General features: G+C 28.4%; 2 protein-coding genes across 2 annotated transcripts; both read left to right on the forward strand.

Annotated features, from left to right (window-relative positions):
• The first annotated feature begins 1,465 nt into the window (after window positions 1-1,465).
• Window positions 1,466-4,122, forward strand: LOC100570363 (gamma-tubulin complex component 3 homolog). Its single transcript, XM_029487826.1, has 8 exons — window positions 1,466-1,546; window positions 1,612-1,771; window positions 2,596-2,867; window positions 2,955-3,152; window positions 3,206-3,333; window positions 3,411-3,568; window positions 3,635-3,830; window positions 3,903-4,122. Exons 1-8 carry the CDS (start codon window positions 1,466-1,468, stop codon window positions 4,120-4,122), a joined length of 1,413 nt encoding a protein of 470 aa, XP_029343686.1.
• A 525-nt stretch (window positions 4,123-4,647) lies between these two features.
• LOC115033877 lies at window positions 4,648-9,698 on the forward strand. Its single transcript, XM_029488537.1, has 4 exons — window positions 4,648-5,015; window positions 7,096-7,290; window positions 9,243-9,345; window positions 9,465-9,698. Exons 1-4 carry the CDS (start codon window positions 4,848-4,850, stop codon window positions 9,512-9,514), a joined length of 516 nt encoding a protein of 171 aa, XP_029344397.1. The 5' UTR covers window positions 4,648-4,847; the 3' UTR covers window positions 9,515-9,698.
• The last annotated feature ends 3,385 nt before the right edge of the window (window positions 9,699-13,083 follow it).

Raw genomic sequence — 13,083 nt, forward strand, 5'->3', positions numbered from 1 at the left:
ACGACAAGGACATTAAAACAGTAAATATGAAATATTGTAGTATGGCATGATTATTGATTATAATTTAAAAATAATAGCTATAAATCATAATTTCAATATGTAAATTAACGCAGCTGGCAATAAACAAAAAATATAAAATATTTAATACCTACTTGAAATTGTAATTATAATTTATATTACAGACATACAACTGTAATACAAGTATAAATACAATTTCAATTTCTATATCTACCTACTGATGTTACGCGTAGGTACATATAATACGCATATATCACAAATTAAAATAAAATAAAATAAAATAAAACAACATCAAGTAATTGTTTGAAATTGAAATAAATATATTATGGTTTAAATGTTAGAACTTTACACTCGTTCTACGATCTCCGAATTTTCTACTTTACTCTTAGGTACCAAGTGAAAATTAAGTTAAATATCCATAGATTTATGATTTTTTAAATATTTCAAATTATAACAAAATAGTCATAATACATTATTATAAGATTATTAAATAAATAAATAATAATCTTTCAGGTATAATAACATAATTATATTGTGTTTCATTATCAATACGCATAAGTAGATAAAATGAAAGTTTTTGAAACTTAAAAAATATATTTATCAATATTCTATAGGTATAGGATTCTAAAATTGTAGTTTATTAAACGTATTATACAAACAACATTCGTATAAAATATACACAGTGATGTCATCTCCGTATATCCTAATCCATCATTATTATAATTTACTGATCTGTGAAAATCTTGATTGAATCCAAATCAGTTCATGATTCAAATGCAATTTTAATTTATCACCACAAATAAATAGAAATTTTTTTACTAATATATTCACACATAGATTATTTTTGATATCAAATAAAGAGTAATAAGTTCTTAGTTCACGTTAAAGAAAGATATCTTTATTATCTATGGCTATCGCAAAAGTAGATGATAATATATGTAATATAACATATAGTATCTATGTTATTTAATAAACTGTAATAAAAATCTATTTTATGAAGTCAAATGATTAATTAAGGCATATTTCATTATTTCGAATAGTTTTAAGAGCAACATCGACTAATTTGTTGTAATTATAATGACTAATTCAAATAGTAAGTAGTTGTAGTTAATTGTTGTATCATTTATAAATTATAAATTAACTTACGACAATATAATATGTTCCGTACAATTATTATATTATACAATTATTCCAGAATATTTTGGAAATACTTTTACAAATGAATTGTACAACACGATTTACACGGGAATATTAAAAAGCAATCAGGAAGAGACAGATTCAATAGATAACATTATGGGACGATTAGAATCACCTCAAAAAGAACAGTTTATTTCACTGTTTATTGATTTAAAAACCAAAAATGTATTTAAAAATGTTTACATGCATATTCATTGAATTGTATAACAGTAACTATAGCTCTCATTATTATTTTTAGTATCCTTTAGACATGGATTTTGTACTTCGACTTTGTCATAAATTATTAGAACAACAAAACAAATCGAATGTATCATTCTTGCAAACTGATCAAGTAAATTGACTATAGTCGTATACTCACACGTTATTAGTTATAAATTAGGTAACAATATTTTACAGATAATCGGTAGAAATGAAGTGAGTCATCAATATTTTGGACGAAAACATCTTAAGGATGACAAATCCGATCAAAATGAAACCGAATCATCATACGATTTGTTGGACAAAAAAAAAAAAGACCCTTTTTCTTTATCATCGAGCAGGATGAATTTTTTGACTGGTAAACCATTCAAATTATAATATATACACATAATACTAGAGTAGTATTAAAAATTATACAATGTATATCACTAAATATTCTAGCAGGATAAACTTGGATTGAAATTTGAAATGGAATATTCAGGAGGTGAAAGGGAATACGTGAATATCTACATGTTTTGGAAAATGCTCAATATAATTTACTTATTTTCAATAGCAATACTAATTACCATTTTTTTTTCTAATAACAAAATTGACAAAGTTAGACTAGGTAAGTTGAAATTTACGAATAATCGATTAACAGTATCTTTTTTCAACATTTCTTTGTTTTCCTGATTATTTACTCTAATTTTTCTCATTCATACTAATGCGTTGTAAGATAAGATAAAAATGGGGCTATGAAAATTATAAAAACCAACGCATTACAAATTTATTAATTAAGATATTGTTAGATTGCGTCTTCTCTGTGTACCTACAAATTATAGTAATTTAATAATATCAGGGATATATCATTATATCAAGTATAAAATTGACAAGTTTAAAATGTTGTTAAAAATAGATTTTTGTAAATTTCAACTTACACTAGCTATCTTTGTAAATTTTGTAATAAGAAAAAAATTATTCAAACATTTTTAAGATAAAGTCTAAAGGTTTTCAAAAAAATTGTCGTATTTATTCAAAAAAATTAAAATTATGTTCTGCGTGTGCGTAGAGTTCAAAATTTGAAGTTTTTTCAAAATGAGGATTTAGGAATTCCATTTCAATCCAAGTTCATCCAGCTGAAATATTAAATGGTTCTACCTTAGCGAAATATTTGATTTGCTTACAACGTAATATTATATTTAGACGCACGACTAAAATACGCTCGAGAATTACTTCTAAGTCTGACACAATTTGGCCAGGGCATTAAATGGGTAAAATCGGACAATGATAACACGTGCATAATAATTCCAAATTTAGAATTTGTGGTAAAACATGTGAATGAGCTTGGACGTCTGCATAAAATTATCAAAGACTACGTTAAAACCGACAACGAACACTTCGGTCGTGTAGCCAAAGCTTTAAGATTTAGTTTACAAGACAAAATTAATTCATATTACGTTTATGTTAACAAGTGGGTAGGCAATATTGTTATTTTTGAATGGTCAAAAATCCGGTTCTTTAGAAATAATTCATAATAAGTTTATTTTATTATATAATTTTAGTTAAGTGCCAACTTTGACGTATTAGAACATTCTAAGGATTGCTTACGTATATGTATCCCTTTGGACCACGATGTTCTGATAAGGTTCCAGTGTCTAGCGAAAATTGTAAAGAATGCCAAAGGCAAAAGTGGTTGCAGTTTAATATCGTCGATGGTCCGCTCCAGTATTCGTGAAATCGACAGTAAAATGTTGAATGAGGTAATAATATTTTCTAGGAATTGTATTCATTGAATGATACGTTTTCGTTTTAGATCACCAAACCCATACACGCAATGATTCTCCGTTGGATGACTGGTGGTGAAATAGAAGACGAACATGGTGATTTTTTTATAGTAGAAAACTTGTCTGAAAGTTATTGGAATAACAGTCACGCATTAAGGTTTAGTTTAATTAATTAAAATGTCATGAAAATTTTTCAAAAATCTGCTTTTATAATTCATGTTAATTTTGATATAGTTCAACTAACACTTTAGATTTTCTGAACGAATATCAGTTAAACTGTATTTATCAAACTGGAAAAAATATGAATTTATTGTTAAAATTGCTTAGTCCAAAGATGAATGCAAAAATTGAAAAACTTAGAGAAAATATCAAAATCCTAACTGCCGATGGAGGTAATCCAAATTGATTTAAATAGCTTAAACGGTAGGTAAAATAAATATGTGGGTATGCGTTTTTAGATGGACTCATTGTTATGTTGGCTGACAAATGTAGGAAAACATCAACAATGCTATCTGACTTGTGTGATCAATCATCTGCTTTATTGATGGAAGTGTTAATAAGTGATTATAATTTGTTTCAACAATTCGAAGGACTCCGAAATTACATGTTGCTTGGTCGTGGAGACTTTTACACCTATGTAATACACAAGTTGGAGTAAGATTTTGATCTAAATTACTTTTAAAACTCCACATAATAATATGATATTATAAACATTTTCTATTTTAGGCCGTATTTTGGAAATAATGAGATACACAATTATCAATTGAATGATATTATAAAAAATGCATATGCTTTGACATCCGCTAGTAATGACAACGAGGAGCTGTTTAGTAAGCTGAAATATCAAATTGATACGTCCGGAAAGGTGAACTGGAAAAGTATCAAGTTCGAGTACAAGACTGATGAACCTTTAAATCAAGTAAATCTCATCATAACCCGGGAATAATCATACATGGGACACCGTTTAAAAACTAATTAGTGTGGTGGACACTTCAGATATTAGGTTTCTGCTCTAACCAGTATGTGAGCGTTTTTCAATTCTTATGGCGACTGAAAAGTGTAGATTGGACTACACACAAAATGTGGCAGGAACTTAACTATTTCGTAAAGAAATCATACAAAAAGATAGGTAAGTTAATTTTAAATTTTCTAAGAATAGATAACAACGCATACCGCCTATACTAAATGTTTCTCTAAATGCTTGTAATTTTTATACCTACTAAAGCTTTGACAATTTTAGATTAGCAAACACATATTTTTAATTATAATCAAATGCGTATAAAAATTGAACAGCAAACTATAATTTATAATACATTATACATTCACTATTAATAGTATAATATGTTAAATTTTTTTTCAAACAAAGCTATTAAAACATTTTCACCGAGTTTAATAATACAAATATTCACATAGTAAGTTATGAAACGCATTTCATGTTATACATAAATCATAACAAATCTCGAAATGATAACGGCCACATGTATAATAATTATACTCGTGTCATACCTGTCGCCTGATATAATATAAAAAATACATTTTATTTTCACACCTTAACAAGTTTACCAAGTTTTGCACATGCTTAATTTTAGTTTTAATTTTTAACACCTACGCGTATTTTGACAAATAGAACTGAAACCAGTCTTGAGAAACATAAACGCATTACTGTCAAGCATGTTGAGCTGCGTAAACGAAATTCAAAACTTCGTGTTTGAAATGATCAACGATGAATGGGAACAGTTCAAAAGTGAAACCCATAGAGCTACTTCCGTCAAAACGGTTACGGATGCTCATATGTCGTTTTTGGAATCAATTACGAGATGTGTGAATAGTGGATCTGTGGTAAGTAATACCATAATAGTCTTACTAAAATCTCTTGAAAACCTTTGGTTTTAACAAGACCACATTCATTTTTCTTATATATTTGCTCGATGGACAAATTTTTCTGTTATAAGCTATAACTAAACTATTACCCATCAAAGACGTAATTTCGTACTCGAATACTGATCTAGTACTTGTTATAATATGCAAGTCTATAGTAATAGACAATTTAAATAAATTATATATGCTTATGTAAATACATATTAATAGGTATATATTTTATTAATAGATACCTATTATATTCGGAATTGTTTCATTACGTCACGAATCCTTGTTTTTTAACTTCTACAGTACCCTCCAGTGGCGTACAATATACTGTTAGTGAATAGTGATAGGGTATACTAAGATTCTAACTAGGAAACTAACACACTTGTGATAAACAAAAGAAAGATACAACAAAATAAATTGTAATAACATTTAAAACTAATTTTACAATTACTAAAAAGAATTACCAAAAACCCTAAAGGCTAAAAGTACCTACTCAACCGCTCATTGGTTCATAAGTAGTGCTTTGGAATATGGTTGTGTTATATGGGATCCTCGTACAGATGGGGCCTCCCTCCCAATCGAACGTGTTCAGCATCGCCTTTTTAAATTTTCGTAATATTTACTATGGATGTATCTCATGCACATCATGGCTATAATCCTGCTGTTGTTACACGACTCGGTTTATAGAATCCTTGGCTGAATTTTTGACCGCAGGCGGGTAGCCATAATTTTTTGTGGGGGTGTGTTTTAATTGTACATTTAAATGTAACATGCGTGGGGCTATACACTGCAGTCACACTGTTGTAGCCATCAGTCTTCATATTAATGTTATCAAAATATATGAAATACGACAATATGACAACATATTTTGTAGAAATAATTCTTAAAATGTAAAATAGTAATACCTATAATCAATATCTTAGTTTTTGAATCAGTCCGTATAAAGTTTAAGGTTTTTTACTAAAAACGATTTTATTATTATGAATTTATTTTTTACCTAACCTTTAATGTGTAAATTTATTCATTAAAACTCAAAAAGATTCAATTTGATTTGTGCTTTTGTTTTTAAATTGAATTAATAAGTTTGCAATGTAAACACTTTGACAACTTTTGAACTCTGATCAATCATTATTCCAACAAACTTCAGATAAGAAGTTTAAAAACAATATAATAAATTAAAATATATACAAAATATATATATTTATATGCATGTGAACGTAACATTATATTTAGACAATAAAGTGAACTGCAGTTTTTAAGAGATGTTTGATGATAATGTTTAATTTTTTTTTAATCGAAAATATTTGTGAAGTCAAAACCCGTACGAAATACACTAATATACATACACTGGCTTCGAAACAAAATATTGATCTATACAGACTATAAACTTGGAAGGACTATAGTCCTCGGAAGTGTCTTTCAAATTATAATAATTTAGTATGAACGAATAGTCCACGAACTTTGTAGGTATAGGTGCAGTGACGTAGCTTGGGATGAGGGGGGATACAGCTGCAGGCACGCCCACCTGAAATCTTTTTTGAAATCGTATGTTCCTAGTGTACCGTATAGCGTAAAGATATGCCTTATAATTTATATGATTATTACGACTAATTTGTTTCATCATATAATCTCCTTTGTTTTTAGCTATTCTATTTGTGTAAGTTCAACTATGGTTTAGTTGATATTAGGTAGGTGTATTATGTGTTTGATAAAAGTTATAAGTAATGGTCATCAAGTTATGTCAGTAATATAGGTACTATATATTTTGAATAAAAAATGAATTGTTATGTTTACAACATGTATTAATTTACTTAAATTAATTAATGCATTAATCCACGTGATTTACAATAATGCCAATACATTGTTAGGTATGTTAAATGTATAACGTAATTTTATTGCTATCATAATAATTATTGTACTCTCATGAGAAAAAAAATGGTGATATTGTAATAACCAACAAGTAAGTATTTTCAGTAGGTAAAAAATAAGTGCTCCCCTAGAAAAAAATTCTGGTTACTGTTCTGGATAGGTGTAAAATATTATTTTTTCACAGTCATTGGACGCGTATGTTGAATCGTTGAAAATACACGTCGAAAGGTTTTCTAATGTTTTACGTTGCCTCGTTGACACAATGGAATCTTCGTCGTCCGAAGACCCGAAAACCCGAAAGTGCAGCAAACTTTGTGAAGAAAACAACACGATTAATGCATTTATGGACAATTTCGGCGATATAAAAAAACAATACGAGGTGACAAAATTAAATATCCATAAAATCGTTTGTAATATTTATAAGCAAAAATAAACGTAATTCAGTTAGAATAATGTATACGAAGTTTAAAAATTACCATTAGTCATATTATACGTACCAGCTGTGAATGTAAATAAAATATGTTTCGGGCAGAGTGAAAACCCAAACGGACATTGGGACACCTGGGTATTGCATTTTGGGTTAGCGAAGATGCGAGGATATTTTAGTCTTAGATTTATGATAAAAATTTAAAATACTATGTTAAAAATCCGTAAGCAAATTCTTGACTTGCCGTGGTATTATTATATTGTTAAAAATAACAGTAATTAATAATAATATATATGTATAAAAATATTAATAGTTTTAAATTTAAACTATTTCTATTTGGTGAATATTTTATTATGCAAAAATCAATGTGTAGATCTTAGTGTGCTTCCCAACATAAACATAGACGGGGGCCCACAGGGGAAATCCCTTTTTCCCCCTATCCACCCCTGCTAGGTAGGTACCATAAATGTTACATAGAGATATTGAAAACCAGTTAAAATAGTTAATATAGTAAAATAATTCAAATACTTTATAAACCTGATATATCCTAGTCCCTTATAATTTCCTCAGTTTTAAAAAAATTCAAGTTTTTATAAGAATATTTAGTGTCTCGACAAAATATAATGTAACAATATAATAATATGATAGATTTTATTTATTTCATGTTTTTGATTTATCTATTTAATATAATGTATATAATTATTTACGATATATAATAAACGTATAGATGCCTAATAAGTCATATTAATATAAAATATTACGTATAGGTAAAATACAATTGTATTGTGAATCGTAGATTTGCATATCTTTCCAGATAACATAGATTTTCCTATTTTAAAATGCATTTATAAATCATTGTAGTTTCTGAAAAAAAACTTTTTATGAATAAATAATACTATTATAAACCAATAAAAGTTTAAAATTAATTGGTAATTTTTAAAGTGAATTTGCGTACCTTTTCAACTAGAATTTGATTAGACATCGATAAAAGAATTTGCATATAATATTATCTAAAGTTAATATTGTATTAAATAGGGAGCAATTGAAACTGAGACATTATTGCCACAGCGGTAATAATTCATTTTACTTTTCGATTTAATAATTTTATTGCTACCTCTTTATAACACACTTTTGTGAAGTGTATATATAAATACAAAGGTGAGCAAGTTAATGTAAATAATTAACTCAAGTTAAGTTAAGTTAAGAAGACACAAGATCGATAAGTTAAACGTTAACAGTTAACAAATTATAAATTTAACTTGATAAGTTAAAAGTTAATATAGATAAAAATATTAACTTAATTCAATTTAAAAAAAGTTAATTTTTTTTTTTTAAATTAGTATATAAATCACATAAAGAGTGAATGTGTCTTTCTAGTTTCTAATTTATAAATTATAACAAACAATTTTATTGAACTTTTATCATAATGTACACTGTATACCCTTTTACTTTTACTTTACTATTATTTACTAATTTAAACTATACTCATCTCAAATTAATAATTTAACTATATTTTTTATCGTAGGTATAGCAATTGAATGTCATAATACGTGAAGATGAGTATATGACCTTCATAATATTATATATTATGTTTGTGTTTTTGTATTGGATTATTTTTATTTTATACTGATATATTAATATTTACGTATAAACGAAAAATGTCAAAATGATTTTAACTTGATAGATTTTTTTAAAATCAACTGAGAAAAGCTAAGTTGATTGGAAAATAAACTAACTAGTTAATGCCCACCTTTGTATAAATATATATACATCCGAGAACTAAAAATAAAAACTAAAATCTTTGTAAAAAGAATGAGATTTAAAGACTCTCTGTGACGTTTCAAAACAAAAATATTTACGAGGAAATTTCCAAAAGGATTTAAAGTTGGCTATTTATTTTTCAGACGGAACTCGGCGACTTTTTGATAAAACTTAAGAAAGGCGAGACACGAGGTCTAGGAGCACTAGCATTTAGGATCGACTTTAACGGCTATTACTCAACCAATGGTATAAAAATAAGACATACTATAACACATTATATTTGCCTCTTGAGTGCATCCTACATAAAAAATAAGTACCTATCTGCAAAGAGGTATACAACAATTATTTTTGTTTTGCATTTTCAGTGAGTTGCATATATTGGGCCCGACCGTGTGTAGTTATTACGGATGAGTGATCTCGAACAGTAAGTTTGTGACAATATATAATGTCATCGATGTTCAGCTTTTTTTTCTAAAAATACACCTTTAACTTATACGATTTATAAATTATTATTATTTTTTCACCATAATTCCATATGGAAAACCGGTATTTGCTAGGTAGGTACCTAATCGACGGCGGAACACGATTCCGCCGTTTTACCTAACTAAACGCGACATGACATTGCGCTCTGTGAAATATAGTTCTTGCGGAGTTCAGTCGTAGCGGTAAACTCAAAGTTTAAGCTAAAAATTCGAGTTAACCAAGTTCGATTGCATTTAATACATGGCATTATAATCATTTATAATATTTTTTTTTTATATAAACGCAGGTATTTTCCCAGTATCTATATTCTATGTGTAGGTAAAACATAAAGACGTACCTACACACTGGTACTGTGATGTACCACAACTAAATGTAATATTTGTAGTTTTCGTAGTTTATTGAGTTATTTTATAAAATATATTTGGACAATTATTATTATTATTTAAAAAATGTATTAATAGTTTTAAGTAGTATATATACTAATATGTACCATTATACTAATGTTAAACCAATCTTTAACCAAGCCAACAATTTAATTTTGTTGTCAGTCCTAACTCCTAAGCCTGTAAAATTAGGAAGTAAAATTGTTAGTGATGAAAAGAAATGACAAATGTTTATAATGCCATGTATTAAAGCAGTCAAGCTTGGTTAACTCGAACTTAAGCGAGTTGATTTTACCACTCCAACTGTATTTTTAAAAAGTTTATTAGGAAATTTTTAGAAGGACAAATTTCAACGAAGAGCAATCGGCGTGTTGCATTTTTTGCATGTAAAAAGGTAGAACGGTCAACGGGCGCAAAACCCCTTAATCGGCATTTTCTATTGGTACCTAATCAGTAGATACCTGTCTTTACCTGCAGTCCTATCTATTTGAACAAATTCGTTGTAATTTTACATCGTCCGTAGTCCTCGCCTCTACAAATATAAGTACCACAGTTATCTACAGTGCCGTAGCCAGAAAAAAATGTAGGGGGGGCACATCATTTTTTTTTTCTCTAGCCTTTGAAATGCTAGAATATCTAATTATGACCCCTTTGTTCATAAAGTGTATCTACTACACGTCTTATAACCATATTATATTTATGTTAACAAGTATGGTGCCTAGATACATTAGCTTAATTTTAATATAACAATGTACTAATATTATTGTAAACCTTAGGTTAATGTATTCATCAATATTATTATCATTATCAAATTGTTTTGTAAGCAAAACATTCCATTTTTAGTTCGAATATTATTAAAATTTACTAACAAAAATATAAGACTATATTAGGACTGTTGAAAGCTGATAGTTTTTTCGTGCAATTAGATCAATAAGCGGAAAAAAATATACTTCCAGAAATCCAATTTTAATTTCGAAAAAAACATAACAATTTCTCCGCTTTTTGTGTGTTTTGTCGGAAGTGATTTTTTTTTTAGTAATTCAAAAGCAATAAGTGCATTTTGAAAAAAAAAAAAAGTAAATTACTCTGGTACTATATTACTAATTAAACAATATTACAGATCATAAATCCATTTCCTACATAACCTAGAAAAGAGATTAAGGAATTCAAATATATGTTTTCAAAATTAAAATAGCCAAAACGGCTTTTGGTACTGGGTGAATTTGTCTTCCATTTTTTGGGAGTTTTGTGACACATGTAAGTTGAACATTTTTTTATCACAAAATATAGTGACATGGCTGCGGGTATGTACTTTACTGGGGTTCAAGAATCTTAGCCGACGTTTATCTTAAATTACATAAAGCGTTCGGGGAACTCGCACACACTAATGATCAGTCACTACACACATAGATATAGTACTAACGATGGATGTACAATATTTCCTAAATCCGACCCTTTCAAAATGGTTCACTTCGACAGTTCGACAGTCTTAACTTTTAATTTTTATCAAACATATAATATAATATAAAACAAGCTAAAAAAAATTTCGGGGGGCACGTGCCCCCAGTGCCCACCCCCTGGCTACGGCACTGGTTATCTATCATAATCTCAGTATCATACGCCTATCCTGAACGATACTTAATGGCGCCTCAATAAATAGTAATTATTATTTATTACTAAGAAATAGTTAAATGTTAAATTAGTAGTGGCACACACAGGGGATGGTGGAGTGTATGGGTTAACAACCTCCCCCAAAGTTCTGCATAGAGTACTACAAATGCACCTCTGCTCACTATAGTCTTTAATACCTATGTTATTTCAGGGAAATTATTATAAGCATAATCTCTACAGAAAAAAATCCTGTGTGTGCTACTGGGTGCAAGGAAACTGTAACTTGTATTGTGATTTAAGATAGAAAGGGAGAACTACTTAATATATGATATAATACTTTAACCATATTTTAGCTACTTGTGGTGCAAAAAAGTGCGTCCCAATAGTCTGATGAACATATTAAATAATATAATGAAAAATCTATTTGAAATATTCTTATTTTTCTAGGTAGGGTAGGAATATTAACAAACTACGTATTATTTTAGTTGTAGCTGTATCACATTAAGTAGGCACCTATCCAAAATAAGTATACCTATAGTCTATAGGCTATACAATCATACATTAATCAGAAATCGATTACAATTATAGATCATTTTATAGTATACCTAGTTATAAAAATTCAACAAGGGACACAATAAAATATAAATTGAAAAACAAAAGTACAAAATAATAATTTACATCAGTTTACTACAAATTAGTAAGTACATTCAATTACTATAATTTAATAAATACGGATATTTAATAATGCAATTAATAAGTTTAATAACTTCACTAGATTAAAAATAAGTTCTTTAACTAGGTACCTAAATAATACCTAGGTATTGCAATTCATCACATAATATATATAGTAAACCAAAAGACCTATACTACTATGAAAGCATGAAACCAGGAACTACGTTGTTTTGTGGGGGCAAATGGGGCATTTCCCCCCCCTCCCCCAGAATGGGTGTTCCCTATAACTTATGCAGACACCATAAAAGGATGACGTGAAATGTACTACCCGGAGAAAATTATTATATACGACAGTCAACAAGTATATTATGTATGTACTTGTTCGTGAGGTGCGTTTTCTTGACCAGTGACTTCAGACTTGAGATTGCGGTGCTATTAGTAAGCACCAATATTACATTTAGGTACCTACCTTCCAATATCTACTTAATTAAAAATTAAATAGGATGCACATTTAATGGGTAATATTTTTAAATTTTTAATTATAGTCAATGACCTATATGGAATCGGAAAAAAATGAAAATAATGTAATATAATAATAGAGATCACTTTCAAGTTTGAATGGAACAACCTGAAACACTCGGTATATAGAAAAAAACACCCGATTCGACAGCTATTACGATTATGGTTGAAGACAATCATAATAAAAATTATTAACATTAAGACACTCATTAAAATAGATAATATATTTATAGTCAATTAGTAGGAGGTACCTTAGAGTTAATCTTCTTCTTCTTCTTCTTCATTGGCATCACAACTCTTCAAGAGTTTTTGCCGC

The sequence above is a fragment of the Acyrthosiphon pisum genome, chromosome A1 (genome assembly GCF_005508785.2).
Source record: "Acyrthosiphon pisum isolate AL4f chromosome A1, pea_aphid_22Mar2018_4r6ur, whole genome shotgun sequence".
Lineage (NCBI taxonomy): Eukaryota > Metazoa > Arthropoda > Insecta > Hemiptera > Aphididae > Acyrthosiphon > Acyrthosiphon pisum.

What these genes read in the sequence shown, in the direction of transcription:
- LOC100570363 (XM_029487826.1), top strand. Translation starts at nt 1,466, where the DNA reads ATGGATTTTGTACTTCGACTTTGTCATAAATTATTAGAACAACAAAAC. An exon ending in ACAGTAAAATGTTGAATGAG is followed by an intron (nt 3,153 to 3,205) that starts GTAATAATATTT and finishes TTTTCGTTTTAG; the next exon opens with ATCACCAAACCCATACACGC. An exon ending in AATCCTAACTGCCGATGGAG is followed by an intron (nt 3,569 to 3,634) that starts GTAATCCAAATT and finishes ATGCGTTTTTAG; the next exon opens with ATGGACTCATTGTTATGTTG.
- LOC115033877 (XM_029488537.1), top strand. Translation starts at nt 4,848, where the DNA reads ATGTTGAGCTGCGTAAACGAAATTCAAAACTTCGTGTTTGAAATGATC. An exon ending in ATATAAAAAAACAATACGAG is followed by an intron (nt 7,291 to 9,242) that starts GTGACAAAATTA and finishes TTTATTTTTCAG; the next exon opens with ACGGAACTCGGCGACTTTTT. An exon ending in CGGCTATTACTCAACCAATG is followed by an intron (nt 9,346 to 9,464) that starts GTATAAAAATAA and finishes TTGCATTTTCAG; the next exon opens with TGAGTTGCATATATTGGGCC.